A 24367-nucleotide genomic window follows, 5' to 3' on the forward strand; every position below is an offset into this window, starting at 1 on the left:
AGGTATTTGCTTACAACAGTGGATCATTGTTGGGCAGAGGCCATTCTGATCAGAGACATTTCTGTGGAGACCATCCCATGAGCCTTCATGGAAACTTGGGTGGTCCATTTTGGATGTCCATTTTTTGTTACCACTTACCAGGGGTGCTATTTTCAGTCCACACAGTTCCAGCAGTTATCAAGACTTTGTGGCTTGGTAGAAAGGTGACACCACATCTTAAAGGTCACCCTGATGTGTTATGAAGACTTTTGAACTCAAGAATTGTTGCTGATTTTCTTGGATTTACAGACAGCCTTAAAAATGATGTGGGCTGTTGCTCAGCAGAGTTAGTGTATGGGGAACCATTAAGCAGCCTGAGGGGAATTTCTCACACCCACGCCATTCCTGAATGAGGTGCAGCTATCCCATCTCTTGCAACAAATCAGAAAGCCAATGGAGACCCTTTGTGCAACTCCAGTATCATAGCATGGCACACACCCTGCTTTCATACACAAAGCTCTCGATAGTTGTTCACGTCATCCTTAGAACAAACCTGGTACGTCATTCTCTGCAGCTACTGTACACTGGCCTGTACCAAGTACTGCAGCAACACACACACAGTGGATGTCCTCCTCAAGAGAAAGCTAATCAAAATCCCCATAGAGTGGGTAATATCTGCTTGGATGCTGCCATCATCACCCACCACCCCACAGTCAACTTCAAACATGCCTCATATTGAGTCAGCAATCCCACCAGAGCCAGACAGCTGTGACTGGCCTGACTTTCACAGCCTGGGACCAGATGCATCAGCAGAACCATCCAACAGCACCCACCCCCTACAGTGTATATTCATGTAGGCCTGGAGGTGAAGTTAAAGTACCCTGTCATACCTGGTGCTCTTCACTTTAGGGAGTGAAAGAGGGGGTGGTGAGGAGGGAGGGAGGGGGGAGGGGTCATAGTAACTATTCATAGTTCACAGGACACTGCATGCATTATCTTTGGGGCTGATTTCTTTGGACTAAATTTGAGAAATTTATTTTGTTTCCCACTTGATGTAATTTGTTGTTCTGTTATGCTGTGTAATAAAGTTAAGTGGACATTAACACAGATGCATATACATTTTCTTTTATGTAGTGTAAGAGAACTACATATCACAAATGAAGATTTAAAAATCAAAAAAGACAAAATCAATAAGCTTATGGCAAAAAAGGCTAAAAACTAAATTCAGTAAACGGACAATAGGAAAGATGATTTCAGATGAAACAAGAAAGTTGAGATGCATGAAAAATATGAAGTACTTTGACCAACAGAAAAAAATAAAAATAAATAAAATTAAATTAAATTAAAAAATAAAATAAAAAACAGAATGGACTGAAATGGTTCAATGAAGGCAATAAAATAAAATAAGTAAATTTGTCACTTTTTAAGGGTGCCATAATAGTTCACACATACAGTCACTATGAAATCATGTGTGAAATTCAGCATTTCCTTCAGAGATAATAAATATATATTTCTACTGCAGTGTCACATATGTCCTTCAGTTCCACTAAAAACAGTCATGTATTTAAATGCAGAAATGAAGCTTCAAGATAATTTATTCAGAGAGTTATTCTTTGTCATTGTTTGGAGGACATAAAATATTTCTTTAGTACATTTCAGTAACTGTTGTTTCAGGTATTGGGAAAGAAATTGCAAAGCAGCTTGTGAAGTGTGGCGCTGAAGTTGTTGCACTTTCACTCAACAAGGAACCATTAGAACAATTGGCCCGTGAAGTGAATGTTACTGCAATTGCAGTAGACCTAAGTGATTGGGATAAAACAAGAGAAGCTGTGAAATCAGCTGGACCTATAGATCTCTTGGTCAATAATGCAGGAGTAGTGAGCCTCAATCCTTTTCTAGACATTAAACCAGAAGAATTTGACAGGTAATAAAGGTACACCAAAAAGTAAAAGAGACTGCTTACATTTATTTATTCCATGTGATCTGATGGTACACAGTGTTTTGCAGAAACTATCTGTTTTGAAATATTGGTGCACACTTGTCTCTTACACCTTTAATTGTGTTCATATGTTGCAGCAAGCTTCATTAAAACCAATCAGTTTAATAGCAGTGGTTGAGCAGTTTACTATAGAAGTGTTACATAATATGATGAATCAATAGTGGTTGCCTTCAGAGTAAGACAAATTTGAGTCCACATATGTCAGCATTCATTTCTTACACTGCTGAAAACATTTCTGCAAGTAATTTTCCATGATGTTATGCAGCGAGTCCACAATTATACATTCCAAAAGAGCGCATGATCTTTAGTAAATGATTCATCCAATGCCACTGTTGTTGATCTTACAAAAGTTGGCACAGCATAAGGACAAATATGAAACTAAAAAAAAACAGGTCTAAACACACAACAATGAATATATATGTGCACTATTGTTATTACCATCACAATCAAAACGTTTTCTGTCATGGTTTTGATTCATTTCTTGTAGGTAATATTGTTGTCCAGATAGTTTAGCTTTCATAAAATGTAAACAGCAGGACTGATAATGTTTCAATTCACTAAAAGTGTGTGTGTGTGTGTGTGTGTGTGTGTGTGTGTGTGTGTGTGTGTGTGTGTGTGAAGAAGTACTGCAGGGATAAGATGCATTGGGGTATGGTGACGTAGGAGATGGACAGAGGGAGGGGGGAGTAGAGATGGACTTAGGGAGGTGGGAGTAAAAGATGGACATAGGGAAGGGTAGGTGGAGATGGACAAGGAGGAGCAGGAGATGGACATAGTGATGGAGAATGTGGCAGTGGCCAGAGAGAATGGAGAGAAGAGGAAGGACAGAGTGAGGTGAGGAGGAGATAGACAGAGAAAGGGATGAGAAAGACATGGACTGAGAAAGAGAGGAAAAGGAGATGGACAAAGTAAGGGGAAAAAGGAGATTTTCAGAGAAAGGGGAGAGGGGACATTCAGAGAGAGTGGAAGGAGTAAACAGACAGAGAGGGGGTGGGGGGAGGAAGTGGTGGACAGAGAAAGGGAAGAAAAGGTGATGGACAGAGAGACAGGGAGAGGGAGATGAACTTAGGGTGGGAGAGGAGGAGATGGACATATGGAGCAGGAATAGGGGACTGACAGAGAGAAGGGGAGGAGAAGATGCAAGAGAGAGCAAGGAGGAACTGTGAGAGAGGTTTTTCCTAAAAAGAAAATTAAATTTAATTATGAGAAGTCGTAAAGAAATTCTGGATAACTACTGGTATCAGAGTCTCGTGACAATGAAAAAAGGACTTGCACAAAATAGCCAGAACAAGTAATCACTATGACTACTGTCTTATTATAAACAGTACTGTAACATAGTCAGAAAAACTGTAAAAAAAAAATCTAGTAGTCTTCACATCATGTCTGAAACTGACAGATCAAATAATGAAATTTGTTAAAAGAGAAAAAGGTTAGGAGGCCACAGAAGATGGCATTACTTCTTTTAAAGGGAATGGGAGCATTGCAAAATAAAGTCATATGCACCAGTTATTTTTAATAGTTACTTTTTAAGAATAGGTGAGACAATGGGAGCAAATAGTGCAGAAAAGAAAGCAAAAGAGTACACTGAAAAAGCAATACAGAGAACATTTAGTGGATAAAAATTAATCTTACATGCTCATCTCAAATAAGAAATATCATCATGGCTCTAGAAAGTAAAAATTCATGTGGGGTGGCTAATTTCTCTACGAAGTTCCCCGTAATATGTAATGTCCTTAGTCCTTAAGTAATGTGTCATTAACTCAGGGTGTTTTCCAAGAAAGATTGAAATATGCCACTACTAGGCCTCTCCACAAAAAGGGTGAGTCCACAGATGTCAATAACTATTGCTCAGCATCCCTCCTTATATCCTTTTCTGTGATTTTTGAGTAGGAAATGTACTCCAGGATTGTTGTTCACCTGCATAGTAATGGGATACTTGGCTAATTACAGTTTAAATTTCAAAATGGCCATTCTACTGAATCAATATTTTTACATGCGCTGAGCAAATAATAAAACCTTTAAATGATTAAATATGACCAATTGGGATCTCTGGTGAGTTACTGAAGTTATTAGATTGTGTCAATCATAATATTCTGTTAGAGACATTAAGTTTTTATGGAATACATAGTTAAGCAAATGCCTGGTTTAGTCCTTAGTTAAGAAACAGAGTCCAGAAAGTTACCATATGGTGTTTGAGTAGTACAAAGATGCCACACTACATGCATGGGAAAAAGTACAATCTGAGCCTCACAGGATTCAATTATTGGTCCACTACTATTCTTGCTTTATTTTAACGACTTACCTTTTCATTTGAATCAGGGGGCAGAATTAGTCCTGTCTGCAGACGATTCAAAAATTGAAGCATTATTGTGAACAACAACACAGTTCACATAGTCTTTACATGTCAAAAATATGCCACCCCAATTAATCTAGTATAGCAACAATAAATAATAAACAGGATAGAAAATTATAATTTCTTAAGTGTGCATGTTACTGAAAACATAAACTGGAGAAACTGATTGCAGTTGTTTATAACAGACAAAGTATAAAAGATGGAAACACACTGTGCATGTTATTGCATAGAAGACGGTTCAAAGTTTTGGCACAGCTGCACTGTTATTTGTTTGTAGCAATATGGCAACTACACCACAAGAGAAATCATTTTTTGTGTTGGAATTTGCACAAAGTCAAGTTACTGTTGAAGTGCAACATGCTTTCTGCTGTCAATTCAGCAAGAAGCCACCTCTGCACAAGCAAATTTATGACCGGTTGCATGTGCAAAGGGAAGAGCCCTGGCTGTCCACACACTTCTGATGAAAATATGAAGCATATCTGAGACATGTTCACATGGAGCCCTCAGAAGTCCACAAGATGCGCTGGCCAGGAACTTCAGTTTCCTCAAATGATGGTGTGGTGGGTTCTGAAATGACACCTGCATCTGAAGCCTTACAAGTTTCAGTTACTGCAGCAACTGCGTCACAATGACCATAGCAGAAGGTATGAATTTTAAATTTCAGTTCTCCAGGATATGCTAGGAGACAATTTTTGCAAATGACTCATCTTTTCATAGCAATTAATATTTCATCTATCCTGTCACCAGACCTCACACTTGGCAGTTCTTTTCTGTTGGGCTACATAAAACACAGAGTTTTTCTTCCGCCTATGGCAACTTCTCTTCAAGATCTGAGAAATTAAACTGTTGATGCTGTTGATTCAATAAACAGAGGCCTGTTGATTCTTGTGTGGAATAAAAGGGCCTACCATGTCAATGTTTTCTGAGTGTTGCATGGTGCTCATGTTGACTGTATGGCAAGCGTCTATGTGAACAACATCTAAGGTATGGTATGTGTACCTCAAAGATTCAGGATGTAAATAAATAAATAAATAAATAAATAAAAACACAAAACTTTTAAACGTCCTTTATCCAGTGAAATGCACAATGTGTTTCTATCTTTCACAGTTTGTCTTTAATAAGCAATTTATATCTTTTCTTTCTTTTTGATTCACCTTGTGCAGTAAAGTAGCTGAAACTTTTAGGTTTGACTATTTTTGCCATAAGGATAATTGCCAACCTTGGGGATATAGAAGTCAGTAAGTTAAAACAGTTTGCAATTTTTCATTCATTGATGTCTTCTGTTCTGGGGTAACTTAAGCAAAAACTATCCATTGCATGAAAGAAAGTAATTTGAATTATTTGTGGAGGTCACACATTTATATTTTGCAAGTATGTCTTTAAACAGCTGGAAACATTTACCATAGCCTCACAGTACTCTTATTCACTTAAGAAATCTGTTATCAACAATCCATTTCAGTTTGAGAGTAACAGAGATATTCATAAGTACATCACTAGAACAAAAAATGACCAGCATTACCCTTTAATGAACCTAACTTTGGCACAAACAGAGGTGAAATATGCAGTGAAAAAAATCCGTGAACATCTATCCATGGAAATAAAATGTCTGACAGATAATAGAAGTTTTTTCAAAAGTAAATTACATGGTGTGAATGTAGACTTTCCCAGTGTATACTATAGATGAGAAGTTCTTGGGTCTCCAGTTGGGTGTTGAGTGTTAAAGTACAATGATGTTTCGAAGAATGTCATACTCATCACCCTCTGACAATGTGTCAAGATATTGTGAATGTCATAATAGCTACACTAGTGGTGGGTGCCCTCCACCTGGTTGTGGGGGCTAGGTACTGTCCGGCCAGTGGGCAGGAAGGGTGGTGTTAGATTGCTGTGGTGGTCGTGATAGCAGATACACATTCATGCTTGTGTCTGGGCATTCTTGCTGCAGCTTGCAAGACGACTGGGGCTGGGTGTGCTCTCATCATTTTGTCACTAACACAGGATTCAACATTGGTATACTTAATCCCTGTTGACCCAAATTTCATGTATCTGTATTTTAATGGATTTTTTTATGATGCCGACCCAACATCCAGTTGCTCAACGTAGCATCTTGATGTTCTGATGTTATGCTCTGTATGTCCCAGTTCCACATACCTGGTGTGGTCCTTGCAGCATTTTGAAATACATTGCTGCATTTTCACAATGTATTGTTAGCCACATTCTCAGGCAGTGCTGTAAAACCCAGATACATTTAGTTTAAAAGGGACTTCTGTAGAACCAAGCTAATCTTTCATCTTCAGCAGTGGTCAGAAATTGGTTTTTAACTTGGATTTTCCAAGTAGCTACACAATTTTGGTTGAGAGCAGACTGAGTTGTCTTCTGCTTTCCCTTCCTGGTTCAGTCTTTTCTGTTCTCAAATGCACCACTGATCTGTGCCCATCCTTGTGAACACTTCCTCTAAATATTGTACTTTGGCTGGAAGGTTTTCTTTATTGCACATGACACACATCTTATGTACCAGGATGGTCAGCAGCATCTGCTGTTGAGCTGGATGGTGGCAGCTTGTTGCATACTAGTAAAGCTCTATGTTTTCTTCCTACATACTGAATGTCCCAGTCTACCATTTGACTTTTTCTTTAGTAGTATGCCCAGGAAAAGGAAATAACCATTTTCCTCTACTTCCATAGTGAAATCATTGTTTTGATGGATGCTCTTCAGATGGTTCAGAAAATCATAGAGTGTCTGTCTACCACGCTCTCATACAACAAATGTATCATCACCATAGTGGAAAAAGTGCTTGCATTTCTGGCAAATGGTTTGAAGGAACACCTCCTCAAAGTGTTCTCTGTAGAGAGTTGTGATCATGGAGTCAGTGGGGATCTCATTGCCATTCCATTCAGCTGTTCATAAAATGCTCCATTGTATTGTAAGTGTGGTCATTGGTCCATGTTCAAAATGTTTCACTTTTTACAGCTTGAAAAGTTGAGACAGCAGTGTCATGGAGTCTTCTAGAGGACTTTTATGATTAGTGATATACTGTTGAAACTCAGGAGAAGGTCCCCAGCAGCATCCAATTTGCAACATGCAGCCAGAATGCACAGATAGAGATGCATGATCACTACCATCACCTCTGCAACCTCAATGACCCCCCACACTCTACCCTCTGATGGGCAGTACCCAGCATCCTGTTGCCAGATGTAGGGGGCTACACCACTAGTATAATATTATTGCATCCACAATATCTCTTTACCAGAGGATGATAAGTATGACTCTTTTCAAAATGTCATGGTACTTTATTCTTGCCACTTGGCTGGAAACCCGAGAGCTTTTCATTGGCAATATACTGCATTCACACATACAGCATATTTGTGGAGAGGAGATGATCTGGAGTTTCAAACACCTGCTGAATGAAAGCACCAGGAAAGCAAACCTTCTTAGTACCTTTGCTTTCTACAGTGATGCTGAAGTGAGGAATTTACCATGGTTAAGACAGTCACAAAATCCAAGAAGACAGCCCAGGTTTTACAACAAGCTGGCTTGGCCATAGTGAAGGAGTGCATTCACTTTTCACAGAAAGAGGTGGAAAAGAATGCTTACACCCTGCTCACATGCCATCTGCTTACCATAAAGGCACTACCAGTATGTGGAGAGAAGCTATTATGCTCACTGTGTGGTACCAAAATGAAGGACTGTTTAAAATCAGCTTGGCAAATTTGACAGACTGTTAGAAGCTCAGATGACTAAGAAGCAGGCAGATAACTCCAGAGCTAACGTAAATTTGACAGAGAAAGTACTGGGTTCAGCTACAATGTCAGTCCTCACAGAAGGGCTGAACTTAACACACATGCTGTGGACCATACTGAAACAGGACCTTATTAGTGATGTGCTAAAGGAAGAAGCAGAGGAGATCAGGAAGCAAACATGCAGGGTTGTCAACAAATCCCAACTCCTAAAACTGAATATGGCTTTAGTGAACTGGAAGGAAATCTGAACATGGAGAGATGATGCTGACACTATAGTTCTTGCAGTGACAAAGGAAATGTAATGGTGTTGATGTGGTATGATGACGACCATCATAAAATTGTCTCACTGCTACAGGACCTGGTCTACAGGAAGCTCAAGATGGATCCAGTCTCAGTAATGACCAGGAAAAGGATGGCTCTGTTGAAGAGTTCAGATCTACCAGAGGTAGTAAAGAAGTGTCTGTACCCCAGGATGCAGGCAACACCATATCTATGTGGAATGCCCAAAATACACAAGGACGAGTGCCTCTGCAGCCAATACTAGACACCATTAATTCATACAATTACGGACTAACCAAATATCTGGTGACACTTCTAAAACTTCTTGTGGAACACTGTAGTCATCGCATTAACAACTCAGCTGATTACGTGAGATAGCTTAAGCACATGTGACTACAAACAGATGACCTGCTCATGAGTTTTGATGTTACATCACTATTCATGAAGGCACCTCTGCGAGACTTCTTGATGATACTGTCTTAACTTTTTGAGCTGAAAATAGTGAAACTTTCTGAACATGCACCAATGCCCCTCTACTTCAAGTGGCACACAGAATTTTATGAACAGATACATTGGGTGGCTATGGGATCCCCACTGGATTTTTGAGGAGCTTTCCTGTCAAACTGCTTGGCAGGAACCAAGTATTTCTTCTGCTATGCTGACTATACTTTCATGGTATGGGAGAATGGTAGAAAGGCACTTGATAAGTTTCTGGATGACATTAACAGCGTCAATTAAACATTGCTTTATAGAGGAGAATGGCTGTCTCTCTTCCTTGGATATGCTAATAAAGAAGAAAGCAGATAATATACTGGGTCTTCACTATGTAGGAAGAAGACTCACACAGATCTTTACCTGTATGCAATGAGCTGCCACCATTCATCACAACAGCAGACACTGTTGACTAGCCTGGTACATAGGATGTACGTCATGTGCAACAAAGAAAGCCTCCCAGCCAAAGTACAACATCTGAAGGAAGTGCTCAACAAGAACAGGGACAATGAAGCACAGATTAGTAGAGGATTAAAGAAGAGATAAGATGGCATGAACCGGGAAGGGAAGCAGAAGATAAGAAACTCACTTTCCTTCTGTACTTGGACTGCTCTCGGCCAAAACTGTGGGACTACTTAGAAAATGTGGCTTAAAAACCACCAAATCACTGCCAAAGAAAAAAGAGTTGCTTGATTCTACAAAAAAACCATTTAAACTAAATGTACCCAGAATTTACAGCACTGCCTGAGAATGTGGCCGACAACACAATGGGGCAAATGCAGGCCTGTATTTCAAAATGCTCTGAGGAGCATATCAGACATGTGCAACTGGGACATGCAGAGGGAGCAACAATAGCAGAGTATAGCATCTAGAAAGACTACACCTTTGACTTACAGAACATCAAGGTGCTATGTCAAGCAATCAGCTATTGGGACTGCATCATAAACTAATCCACAGAAATACAGATTAATGACAATCTGGTCAATAGGGATGCAGGATACCAAATGAGAGCAGCAAGGAATTCTGCATTAGTGGGAATACAATGAAAGTACACCCAGCACCATCCATCTGACAAGATGCAGCTGGATTGCCTGTATAGGGATACAAACTTGCACCTGATACCACCACCACAGTAACTTCACTCTGCCCACCCCTTGACCAGGTGGTACCCATCCACCAACTGCCAGGTGGATTGGGGTACACCACTAGTATAAATCTTATGCCATTCAAAATATCTCTATACTTTGGCAGAAGAAGATGAGCACGATCCTCTTTGAACCATCATGGTACTTTAAAACATGCCATTCAGATGAAAATCCTATAGCTTTTCATCCACATTAAAAAAATTTCTCCTTAACAGTGCCTTCTACACCCTGGAGGAATTCTTGAGTAGACATATTAGTCACATTAAAAAGAAATAGTATATGGTCAGCATGCATTTGTATAAACATTATTTTGTAACAAAGATGATGTAACTTACCAAACAAAAGCACTAGTATATTGATAGACACACAAACACACACACAAAATTCAAGCTTTCACAACCCGCAGTTACTTCATCAGGAAAGAGGGAAGGGGAGGGAAAGACAAAAGGATGTGGGTTTTAAGGGAGAGGGTAAGGAGTCATTCCAATCCCGGGAGTGGAAAGACTTACCTTAGGGGGAAAAAAGGACAGGTATACACTCGTATACACACACATATCTATCCGCACATATACAGACACAAGCAGACATTTGTATAAACATTATTTTGACAAATATCTGCTTGCGTCTGTATATGTACGGATGGATATGTGTGTGTGTGCAAGTGTATACCTGTCCTTTTTGCCCCCTAAGGTAAGTCTTTCTGCTCCCAGGATTGGAATGACTCCTTACCCTCTCCCTTAAAACCCACATCCTTTCGTCTTTCCCTCTCCTTCTCTCTTTCCTGATGAAGCAACCATGGGTTGCAAAAGCTTGAATTTTGTGTGTGTGTTTGTGTTTGTTTGTATGTTTGTCAACATACCAATGCTTTCATTTGGTAAGTTACATCATCTTTGTTTTTAGATATATTTTTCCAATGTGGAATGTTTCCCTCTATTATATTCATATTATTTTGTATTGTGCATTTGATCTGTGGAACAAGTAACTAACTAACACTGTCAGAATGCTGCAACTGTTTTGTGTGTGTGTGTGTGTGTGTGTGTGTGTGTGTGTGTGTGTGTGTGTGTGTGTGTGTGTGTGCCACTCAAGTGGACTTGTAACCATAATAATGAGATCTTGTATTAATTTGATAGTCCATCCCTTTGCTACATTTTCATCATTCAATAACTCAGTGTGAATTTTCTGAAAGAATAAGGTATATAATAAATTATTAATCCATAAAAGTGAAGATTAGGAAATAACAACTATTTACAGACACAACTTTCTTCTCTAAATTAAAAAAAAATTGTTTTCAAGAATAACAGTCCACTTTTAAGATAAGGAAGTTTTAAACTGGATTCTGCTTTTTGTTAGTTATTTGCATATTGCACTGATCATAATCGTGACATTCACTATGATACAGAAAGAGTTTGATTTATAATTGTAGTACATCTTTTTAGTGGAAAATATGGCAAAATACTAATAATTTACATGAGTTTATGCTTTTTTTCATGCATACATTAATTTACACTTAATGTTGTTTGATCTCTCTCTCTCTCTCTTTCAACCTCAGTTTTATCATCCAAAAATACATTAAATGATTGGGTAAGTGATCAAAGATTTGTTTGGCTGAATACTTCACTCCTTTGTGTGCCATACTTAGACTTAGTATGCAATGTGTAGATTATTTCTCCTCCAGGTATTATATTTATGGGTGATACTGTTTTTTTTTTTTTTTATTTTCAAACTGTGATTAACTGTTGACATTATACTTCATAAGCAGGTAAATATACCTTAAGGCTCTTGTCTATGCGCTCAAATGTTTCAAGAGCTGTCTGGAAGAGGCTTCAGAGTGGGCACCACACATTATCCTTATTACAAGCTACTGTGTAGCAATCACATTTTGCTTCAATGGTGGGAGAAGATATTATTGAATTAAAATGAGACATATAAGTAAACTTTTTGACATTTTCACCTCCCCCCCCTTCCCCCCAAAACCTGATATCAGCACTACAAAAGTTGCAGCGCTTAGATGTTTAAGAAGATCTGTAACATGTGGCTTTCAATTCAGATTCTTATGAATATAAACACCCAATAGTTTTGAATATTCTCTTTTATTTTTTGTTGTACCCTCATGAATTTTTTTCCAATTGTATAGTCAGGCCTTTGCAGTGTAGAATTTTATACCATATTTTACAGACTATAAGATGCTACGGACAATAAGATACACCTTAGTTCTAAGCAATTTTTTTTACTGAACTTTCTTCTTATCTTTCTTCTTCTTCTTCTTCTTCTTCCTCTTTGTCATCATCATTGTCCTCTTCATATATAAGATAGTCTTCACTGTCATCAACAGCATTACTTATGCCATATTTATTGAAAGATTTAACAATAATGTCTTCTCTCATTCTAGACCATGATTGTTTTATCCACTGACACACATGTTTGATTGTAGGTCACGAGCCCTTTGGCATGAATTCATGTTGGGTTTCATCCATCATCCTTTTGTTCCATTCCACTCTCATATACACTTTAAATGGTTTATTTATCGAGACATCAAGAGGTTGCAATTGTGAAGTAAGTACTCCCAGAATAACCGCAAACTCGGTATTTCCCTGTCTCAATTTCCCTTTCATAGAATCTTTCAAATGACTACTAAACTGATCCAGCACTAGAAGAGAACTCTTCTTCAATAAAGCACTTTTCCTTTTCTCCCACACTCTGTTAGTCCATGATTTCATACCAGCCTTGTCCATGCAGCTCTTGTCATGTATGTGAACAACAACACCTGGCTAAATTTCAGAAGGTTTTTGCATTGTTTTGCACTTGAAAATGATTATTGGATGAAGTTTAATACTGTCAGCACAACAAGAAAGGACAACAGTGTAGTGCATTTTTTCAAGTCCGCACCTTTTTATAGTTATAGTTTTAGCACCTTTCATGGCAACAGTTCTGTTACTCAGCACATCCGATGTCAGAGGACTTTCATCCATTGTTGCTGGACTTAGTTCCACACTGGTTTTATTTTGATGTTGAATAATAAAGCAATGGAAAGAAAACATTTTCTCTTTATACTCTTGTGTCATTTTCTGAGATATTTTGGTTTCGGTTTGCATGCGAAGTCCATAATGCTTCATAAACCTGTAGCACCAACCAGATCCACCCTTGAAGTCTGTTAAGTTTCACTGTAGTGCTAGCTTATGAGCTTGTATTTGAATCATTTTTGCATTAATTCTAATGTCATTTTGACAGTGTCCTTGAATCCATTTCAATATGTCATCTTATAGCTTTGGCCAGTTTGCATTCAGTCCTCTCATCATCATCATCATCATCATCATCATCATCATTTAAGACTGATTATTCCTTTCAGCACTCACTCTGGAGCATAGTCCCCCTTATAAAATTTCTCCATGATCCCCTATTCAGTGCTAACATTGGTGCCTCTTCTGATGTTAAGCCTATTACTTCAAAATCATTCTTAAACGAATCCAGGTACCTTCTCCTTGGTCTACCCTGACTCCTCCTACCCTCTACTGCTGAACACATGAGTCTCTTGGGTAACCTTGTTTTTCCCATGTGTGTAACATGACCCCACCATCTAAGCCTGTTCGCCCCGACTGCTACATCTATAGAGTTCAGTCCCAGTTTTTCTCTGATTTCCTCATTGTGGACACCCTCCTGCCATTGTTCCCATCTACTAGTACCTGCAATAATCCTAGCTATTTTCATATCCGTAACTTCAACCTTATTGATAAGGTAACCTGAATCCACCCAACTTTCGCTCACATACAACCAAGTTGGTCGAAAGATTGAACCGTGCACAGATACCTTAGTCTTGGTACTGACTTCCTTCTTGCAGAAGAGAGTAGATCGTAGCTGAGCACTCACTGCATTAGCTTTGCTGCATCTCGCTTCCAGTTCTTTCACTATGTTGCCATCCTGTGAGAGTATGCATCCTAAGTACTTGAAACCATCCACCTATTCTAACTTTGTTCCTCCTATTTGGCATTCAATCCGTTTATATCTCTTTCCCACTGACATTACTTTCGTTTTGAAGATGCTAATCTTCATACCATAGTCCTTACATTTCTGATCTAGCTCTGGAATATTACTTTTCAAACTTTCAATCGAATATGCCATCACAACTAAGTCATCCGCATATGCAAGACTGCTTATTTTGTGTACACATATCTTAATCTCACCCAGCCAGTCTATTGTTTTCAACATATGATCCATAAATAATATGAACAACAGTGGAGATAGGTTGCAGCCTTGTCTTACCCCTGAAACTACTCTGAACCATGAACTCAATTTACCGTCAACTCTAACTGCTGCCTGACTATCTATGTAAAGACATTTAATTGCTTGCAAAAGTTTGCCTCCTATTCCATACTCTCATAGAACAGACAATAACTTCCTCCTAGGAACCTGGTCATATGCCTTTTCTAGATCTATAAAGCATAGATACAATTCCCTGTTCCACTCGTAACACTTCCCCATTATTTGCCTTAAGCTAAAGATCTGGTCCTGACAACCTCTAAGAGGCCTAAACCCACACTGATTTTCATCCAATTTGTCCTCAACTAATACTCGCACTTCCCTTTCAACAATACCTGAGAAGATTTTACCCACAACGCTGATTAAAGAGATACCTCTGCAGTTGCTATGATCTTTTCTGTTTCCATGTTTAAAGATTGGTGTGATTACTGCTTTCGTCCAGTCTGATGGAACCTGTCTCGACTCCCGCACCATTTCAATTATCCTGTATAGCCATTTAAGACCTGACATTCCACTGTATTGATGAGTTCTGACTTAATTTCATCCACCCCAGCCGCTTTATTGCACTGCAATCTATTGACCATTTTCTCCACTTTCTTATTTCCATCAGCATTCCTATCCCATTGTACATCAAAATCTGAAACATTACTGATTGCATTTTCACCTACATTGAGCAACTCTTCAAAATATTCCCTCCATCTGCCCAAGTCATCAACAGGATTCACCAGCAGTTTTCTTGACCTGTCCAAAATACTTGTCATTTCCTTCTTAGCTCCCTTTCAAAGACTGCTAATTACACTTGAGAATTGTTTTCCAGCAGCTTGACCCAAGGTCTCCAACCTGTTTCCAAAGTCTTCCCAAGATTTCTTCTTGGATGCTGCAATTATCTGTTTGGCTTTCTTTCTTTCTTCAACATAACTTTCTCTTTCTACCTGAGTTCTAATATGTAGCTATTTTTGATACGCCTTCTTTTTCCTTTTACAGGCTGCCTTGACTGTGTCATTCCACCAAGCTGTTTGCTTCATCCTACCTTTACACACTACTGTTCCAAGACATTCTTTAGCCACTTCTAGTACTGTGTCCCTGTACCTTGACCATTCCTTTTCCAATGACTGTACTTGACTACATTCAACTAACTGGTACCTTTCTGAGATCACTGTTATGTACTTGTGCCTGATTTCCTTATCCTGAAGTTTCTCCACTCTTATCCTCCTACATATGGACCTGACCTCCTGTGCTTTTGGCCTCACAATACCAATTTCACTGCAGATTAAATAGTGATCAGTGTCATCAAAGAATCCCATGAATACACGTGTGTCCCTCACAGGCTTCCTGAATTCCTGATCTGTTATTATATAGTCAATGACAGATCTGGTTCCCCTGCCTTCCCAAGTATACCGGTGAATGTTCTTATGTTTAAAAAATGAGTGTGTGATTACTAAGCCCATACTGGCACAGAAATCCAAGAGTTGTTTCCCATTCCTGTTGGCCTCCATATCCTCTCCAAATTTATCCATAACCTTTTCATACCCTTCTGTTCGATTTCCAATCCTTGCATTAAAATCACCCATGAGCAGAACACTGTCCTTGTACTTTACTCTAACAACTACATCACTGCGTGTGTCATAAAAACTACCCATCTTATTTAGATCTGTCCCTTCACAATGCGAATATACTGACACAATCCTAATTTCCTTGCTAGACACTGTCAAATCTATCCACATCAGTTGTTCATTTACATACCTTATTGCAACTACATTGGGTTCCATTTATTTCCAGATGTAAAGCCCTACACCCCATTGTGCTATTCCTGCTTTGACTCTTGACAGGTAGACCTTGTATTCTCCCACTTTCTCTTCTTTCTCACCCCTTACCCGAATGTTGCTAACAGCTCAAACGTCCACCCTCATCTTACTTGCAGCCTCTGCCAGCTCTGCCTTCTTCAAAGAGTAGCCCCCATTGATATTAATAGCTCCCCATCTCGTTACCATTTGTCTGCCGAGTTGTGTGTTAGGAATCCTTGGTTTGTCAATTAGAGGTGGGACCCTGTCACCTCCAAAGGTCCAAGGCATTTTGCTCTGATTGTTGCCAGCATCACATTTAAAGTAGGTTGCTAGCCGTACTTGCCCAGGGTCCCATTGAGTTTTACCCCTAACGGTTGAGGGACTAACTGCTGGATTTGGTAGTCTTTGCCGTCTGAGCACAAAGGTGACCACGACTAAGAATATGTCTGAGACGCCCAGCCTTATTTCAAAGTAACTGGTATCCCAACTGTCAGGACCACTTACTTGGCCACTCATACGTTGCCCGTGGTTCATGAACTAGGACATGACAACAGGAACCCACACCATGAACCACATTCAGTCCTCTATTTGAACATTTAGTTGTCCTCCTTTTTTCTTTACTAGCCTGCCAATCACAAATGGTTTTTTCTGTTGGTGGATGGCCAAAACGTCACTCAGCTGCTCTATTTCCATGTTCTTCTGCTTAAGCTATTGCTTTCAGTTTATAGCCTGCATCATATGAATACCGTTTATTTTTTTCCATTACAAAACTAGCCATTAACAAAAATATTGTACTGTTACTGATAACACAAATCTCTTTCAATTCAGGTTCACTGGCACAATAGGCTAGACACTGTTCTGGTTTGTGATGGTGGGGCAGGAAGGAGACAGTGTTAGCAAGCTGCAACTCCTGTTTGTCACAGTGGTGTACTGCTGCTGCCACCAGTTGAAACCATTGTTGCCAAATAGAGATAAGTTTCTGCAGCATCAAATACGTGGCCTTTTTTAAGATTGCCATGAATTTTAAATCAATCACAGGACATTTTTATGTTAGTTTTGAGTATAAGATCCACCTGAATTTTGGAGGAAATTTTTTGAAGAAAAAAGTACCTTACAGTTCATAAAACATGGTATATTCTGTTTTATCTAAATTCAGTGACAGTCCATTTGCAGAGAACCAGAAGTTAATTTTGAAGATTATATTATTTATATTTTCATATGTTGAAATTACTCCCTTGGGCTTAATGATACTACTTGCATTGTGAAAAGGAGGACATTCAAAGACGGGCAGCACATTTTGTATTATTGCAAAATATGGGAGAGAGTGTCCCTGAAATGATACAGGATTTGGAGTGGACATCATTAAAACAAAGGCATTTTTTGCTGTGGAGGAATCTTTTCAGCAAATTCCAATCAACAAGTTTCTCCTCCGAAGGAGAAAGTATTTAGTTGATGCGGAAATACATAGGTGTTCATTTTTTCCATGTGCTGTACAAGATTGGAATATGAGAGAATTGTTGTGAAGGTGGTTTGATGAACCCTCTGCCAGGCACTTAAATGTGATTTGCAGAGTATCCACACAGATGTAGATGTAAATGAATGATAAATCATTGTGACATCTCTTTTAGAGCCACTAAAGGAACACCAATGATTTAGGGTTTATGAACTGATTGAATAAAGCAAACTCCAGGTAGGAATATAAACGATGTACGAAAAGACAGATTGGTACTCACCATAAAAAGGACATGTTAAGTGTGTGAGGAGAAATGGTGTGGGGGATCTGGTTGTAGACTAGGGATAGTGCCTGTCTGTGAGGGCCTTGGTGAGACCCTCAGCAAACCAAGCAAGGGAGTTCTTGTCACTGCAGGTACGCTGTCCCTGAGTGACGAGAGTTTATGGGAGGAATTTGTTGTTGTGAAAAGGATGACAGCTGTCAAAATGCATGAAATGTTGGTGGTTGGTGGGTTTAATGTGGACAGAGGTGTGGATGGAGCCATAAGAGAGGAGGAGGTCAACATCTAGGACAGTGGCACACTGGGTTGAGGAGGACCATGTGAAATGGATGGGAGAGGAGGTGTCGAGGTTATGAAGGAACACAGTTGGGATGTCTTAGCCATGATTCCAGATCATGAAGATATCATCAATGAACCTGGACCAGACAAGGGGTTTGGCGTGGCTAGGAAAGTCTCCTCTAGATGGCCCATAAAAAGGTTGGCATAGGATGGTGTCATGTGGGTGCCCATGACTGTGCCATGGATTTGTTTATATACCAAAGGAAAAGTGTATTTGCAGTGACAGAACTGCCTTGCCCAGTATGCTGAAGGTCTCACCAAGGCCTTCACAGACAGGCACTAACCCACAGATATAGTCCACAAACAGATCTCTCATACACACTTCATCACCAAGTACCACATTGGACTGTAACAACTGAACCACATCCTTTGCAAGGGCTTTGATTTCCTGTCATCATACGCTGAAATGAGAGATCCAAGATGCTTCCCACCATTCCTAAAGTGGTGTTCCATCACCCACCCAACCTCCATAAAATACCACTCCATTCCCATGCCACTTCCAATTTCTGCCTCCTGCCACAGAGAACATATTCCAGTGAGAGACTCAGGAGCAAAACCTGCTGAGCCACACAACTAGCACTTCCTATTTCTTTCCTGTCGCAGGTTTATCCTATCCCATCAGGATCTGGGTCACCTGTGAAAGTAGCCATTCGTTTACCAGCTGTAGTGCAATCATTGCACAGCTTTTTATATTGGTATGACTACCAAACCAGCTTTCCACCGGGATGAATGGCCGCTGCTAAACTGTGACCAAGAGCAAAGTTGACTCCCCCCTGGAGCAACATACAGCTGAACATGACATACTTGATTTCAGTGGCTGCGTCACTACTGGTACCTGAGCCATCTGCATCCTTTCCTCCACCACCAACTTTTCTGAACAGTGAAGATATGTTTAATCGTTACAAAATGTTCTCTGCTCCCATAATTATCCCAGCCTCAACCTGTGGTAACACACTGTCCCCACACCCTGCACCAAACAGTTTCCACTACCTCTGTCCTATCATTTCCTCCCCATTCTCATTTCCCAACTGTTTATTTGCCACCCTCTGACAGTGTACTTGCCCATATTTCCCTACTCCTCTCTTTTTTCGCTCCTTTTTTCACCACCTCCTGATGCTGCACCTGCCAAGATTCTAGTCCCTGCACACTTCGCCAGACAGCATTCATCTCTCTTTCCACTTGTACACTACTATCCCTTCCACTTTCCTGCCCCTCCAAATTGCTGCTTGCATCCCATGCGATAGCTGCAATCTGGCCCAATATGGTGGATTTGGTGGTCATGTGAGCATGAGTTGTGCTTACTTGTGTGTATGAATGGTGTGTGTTTCTCTTTTCCTGATGAAGGCTGCAGCTGAAAACATTGTGACAGTCTGCAACTTAACATTTCTGCTTTATGGTAAGTAGCAATCTGTCTTTTCCTACACTGTTTATACTCATACCTGGCATTCCTATTGTTTGATTTTGCCAAAGAGCTTTTCATCTATCCTACAAACCTGTGAAGTTTTGCTCTATTACTGTTCTCTATGGAATGACAGTTCTCAGTGTCTTTGCTCCAATAGTTATATTTATTCCCACTGATCCCACTTCATCTCTCATCCTGACATACGTTAGCATTTCATTTTTCATGCCATAGGAACTTCTGAAACACAACCTAACCCATTTCCCTTCCCTCTCTCTTCACGCGTGCGCGCGCGCACACACACACACACACACACACACACACACACACACACACACACACACACACACACAAAAACCCCCCATCGTTCCTTTTCTCCCATGTTTATGTATGTTTTTAACGTATTTGTGCATATCTTTACGTATCTGTGTGTATTTTTATATGTTTGTGTGTATTTTTATGTATCTGTGCATATTTTTACTTATCTGTGCATATTTTGTGTATCTGTACATGTTTTTCATGTCTTAACATATTTTTACGCATCTTTTTGCTCATTTAGCTCCCCTCACAACCATCGGCACCTATTTTGCCCATTTCTGAGTCATTCCTACTTCCTTTACACCATTCCTGCCACAATGAACCATTGCTCCATCTTTCTACACCAGTTCAGAAAAGTATCCCTGGGTAAAACCCTGTTTATCAAATGCTGCGTAAACCATGGAACTCCCCAAGTGGCTTAACCACAAAGATTCCTTTCTATGGAGCCCACCCCTCTTTTCACAGTGACCTACACCTTCTCAGATTCCACCAATCCATGGCTCTCATGAGGCTGGTATTGCAAAAACACATCTCCATGGCACGACATCCCAGAATCACCTCTGCTCCCTCCACAAGATACTACTACTGTGCAATCCCTACTCCTTACATCATGTCTCTGAAATTGAATCCTTTGCTCTCCAGTAACTAGAGGAACATTATAGACACTACCTCCATAAGTTATCCAACCTACTAACAAACTATTGCAGCCTTGGGACACCACTATCCAGACTCTATAATATCCACAATGCTCCTCCTTGACCACCCCTCATAACAACTAAACACTGCCTAGCTGACCTTTTCAGCTTGCCACATCCTCAAAACTCCCTACCAACTCTCCACCAAATCCAGAGCCAAAAGATTCCTGCAACACTGCTGTTAACCTTTCCACCAAACCTACCAATCCACAGTTTTAGTGGTATCCAAACCCTCGCCTTTAGTCCTACACCCAAATTTAACCACACTGGACTTATCAAAGGCCTTCTCTCCTTCTCTCAATCCCTTCTTTTCTACCAATCCTTCCAACCAAAACCACCCTGATTCCAAAGGAATTCCTTACCTCCAACTTAGCTTCAACACGCTTCCCCAGGTCCCTTCCTCAGACCACCAACTTTCCAATAGAAGAAAGAGTACCTACACCCAACCTCAAAACAAATCCTGACCTAATCGTCCTACATGCAAGCAAAAGTTTGACAACTGTTGTCATTTTGTGCAGTGTTTGCTTAAGAATTGAGAAAGCTGTCCAAAGTAAAATGAAATCAAAATTGAACCTTTACATTCAGGACAAAGAAATGAAAAGAGATTCTGACAAAAAAATTCCTCCTGTGCCTTTGGGTGCCACTGTGCGAGTTCCAATTCCCAATGTTGACAAAGGCAGGGTGACTCACGGAGTCTTTTGACAGTTTTTATGAATGTGACAGAAGATGGCTTTCACTGACTTGGAACTGCAGAAGACTCTTGAAACAGCCCTACACAAGATCAGAGTAACGATATTCTGTTAACATTCTTCTTTAAGCCAAGTACAAGATCAAATTGTCAATAGTCAGAACGGACAAGATTGGGACTATATAGAGGATGATTCAGTACTTCAGATTTGAGTTTCTGGAGCGTTTCAGCAGTGTAGGCAGCAGTATGTGAACAGGCATTGTTGTGCAACGATACAACACCTTTTGACAGCAATCCTCGGCATTTGCTTCGAATTGCAGTCTTTAGCCTGGCAGTAAGCATCTCACTGTAATGTACGCTGTTTATTGTTGTGCCTCTTTCCCCATAATGTTCCAGTACTGGACCTTGTATGTCCCAAAAAACTGTAAGCATCAGTTTTCCTGTGGGTGGTTGGGTCTTGAACTTTTTCTTGCATGGTGAATTTGGACATTTCCATTCCATACTCTGCCATTTACTCTCTGGTTCATAATGATGGATCCATATTTCATCACCAGCAATGATCCTGTCTAAAAGTTGTCCCCTTCATTACCATAGCAATCCAAATGATTTTTGCAGATCTCCAAGCACGTTTGTTAATGCAACTGTGTGAGTTGTTTTGGGACCCATCTTGTACAAACTTTATGAAATCCAAGTCTGTTGTGGATGATTTCACAGGTAGAACCAGGATTAATTTGCAGATGATGTGCCACTTCATCAATAGTTAATTGTCTACCTAAGAGAATCATTTCACGTGAATGCTCAATGGTTTCTTCATTTGTGGAAGTAAGTGGTCATCCGGCTCCTTCATTGTGTGTAGCACTTGAGTGACCATTTCTGAATTTTTCAATCCATTTGTAGACACTCCATTGTGGCAAAACACTGTTCCCGTACTGTACTAAAAGTCTTCGATGTATTTCGGCCCCTGATACGTCTTCTGACCACAAAAATGTATCACTGAACATTGCTCTCCTTTGGTGCAAACAGACAGCAGAGCAGCCATGATTAACAGCATGGCAGTGATAACGAAACTGACCTGGCGGAGGTTCGAGTCCTCCCTCGGGCATGGGTGTGTGTGTTTGTCCTTAGGATAATTTAGGTTAAGTAGAGTGTAAGCTTAGGGACTGATAACCTTAGCAGTTAAGTCCCACAAGATTTCACACACATTTGAACATTTTGAAAAATATAACTAAATTGCAGATAATAACTGACTTACCCTCATAGCTAATAAAGGATTTTCATCTTGTGCCCCTTTAACATTTTGTGTAAATGGTAAGGGTCATTCTGTATAATGCATAGGAATGGTATAGAATACCTAGGAAAAGTATGTAACATTTTCACAAAAAACTTATATTTAATAGTTTGCCTAAAACCATCAGGCATTCTACACTTTACCTAGGTACTTTATAGAATACCAGGACATCACACAATTCTGGTAACATACACATAAATGATTTACAAAATGGAAAGAACAGCATTTTCCAATGTTTCACAGACATTGCTGTTCTATAAAGGAAGTATAATCATTAAATAAAAGTGAGGAAATTCAGACAAACTTGGACAACATTTCTGCCTTATACAGTGAATTCTGAACTGATAATCAAGCAAATACCAAATGAAATACAAAAACTTACTTCAGAAATTCTGGGGATATCTAGTGTGCATATAAAGGTGGCAGTGTGCAAGACTCTTCTGAACTCTTTTCTTAAGTAATAATCCTGTGTTTGTGATTCACATGCATATTGGTTAGAGGCTAGACACTGGTACTGTTATTCATTATGAGTGTGTAGATTGTCAGGAAATTTGAGTATTATAGAAAGACAGACACTCACATAAAAAATGGTTGAATAAGTCTACACTCACATTCTACAAAACACATGGCAGAGGCTACCTCCCATTGTGCCAGTTATTACAGTTTTTTCATGATACTTCCAAGTATGGACTGTGGAAGAATGACTGTTAAATGCCTCTGTGTGTGTTGGAAATAATCTAATCTTGTCCTCATGATTCCTATGGGAGTGATATTGTAGGATACTAAATTTTTTCATTCTGTTATGATTAATGTTGTTCACAAGGTCATCAATATATAGCATGAATAGGAAGAGACCCAACACACTTTCTTGGGGCACATCCAAAGTTATTTCTACTTCTGTCAATGACTCTCTACTGAAGGTAATCCTGCATCATCCCTACCAAAAAATCCTCAAGCTAGCCACAGATTTCACATTCCATATAGCCTATGCTCTAGCTGGTGCTGTTAGTCAGCATGAGTATTTTAGGTGAGAGTGAAGAAAATGAGAATTATAGAAAGATAGATGACATAAATGTCTAAAACTGTCATACAATTTTTTAAAAAAAAATGAGCATTCTGTATATGTTTTAGCTACTGACACCATAAATCCTGCACATAGGCAACAAGGACTACAGAAAACAATCATGAAACTTGCTGTACCAAACACTGCAAATATGAATCTTTGTTTCATTCTTTATGTTTAAAAGTGGTATGTTTTCACAGACTGATTTATCTTGCACGCCTATTTGTAATTTCAATTGCGGTTAGTGGAATTTCCACAAACAGTGAAATTGTAATGTAATGTAAATTAGCAATGAATAGAAAATTTGTTTGTTTAGTAAGCAGAAGTCTTAGTACATGATACAATAAAAAGTGGTCTTTACTATTTACAAAAAAAAAAATAATACCTGTTATAGATGTAGATATCACTCATCTGATCTTTTGTGTCCTCATATTTCTTATTATAAACAGTCTGCCCCAATAGCTGAGCGGTCAGTGTGACGGATTGCTGTCCTATGGGCCCAGGTTTGATTCTCGGCTGGGTTGGGGATTTTCTCCACTCAGGGACTGGGTGTTGTACTGTCTTAATCATAATTTCATCCCCACCTGGCACGCAGGTCGCCCAATGTGGCATTGAATGTAATAAGACCTGCACCAAGACGGCCGGACCTGCCCCGCAAGGGGCCTCCCAGCCAATGTTGCCAAACACTCATTTCATTTTTTTTCATTGTAAACAGACTTAAAATAATGATAATTCTTGAATAAAACTTTATTTTTGTTGTAGTACCATTACAAAGGTTTTATTTTATACTTTTCTTCATAATATCATGAAACTCATTGACTA

General features: G+C 39.6%; 1 protein-coding gene across 1 annotated transcript in view; it reads left to right on the plus strand.

The window, feature by feature from the left end:
• Positions 1-24367, plus strand: part of LOC124777799 (L-xylulose reductase-like) — a 55726-nt gene that overhangs the window by 24384 nt on the left and 6975 nt on the right. Inside the window, exon 2 of the mRNA XM_047253315.1 lies at positions 1654-1903. Within this exon, the coding sequence (XP_047109271.1) occupies positions 1654-1903 (250 nt within the window). The remainder of the gene's footprint in view (positions 1-1653; positions 1904-24367) is intronic.

This window comes from Schistocerca piceifrons, chromosome 2 (assembly GCF_021461385.2).
Source record: "Schistocerca piceifrons isolate TAMUIC-IGC-003096 chromosome 2, iqSchPice1.1, whole genome shotgun sequence".
Taxonomy (NCBI): domain Eukaryota; kingdom Metazoa; phylum Arthropoda; class Insecta; order Orthoptera; family Acrididae; genus Schistocerca; species Schistocerca piceifrons.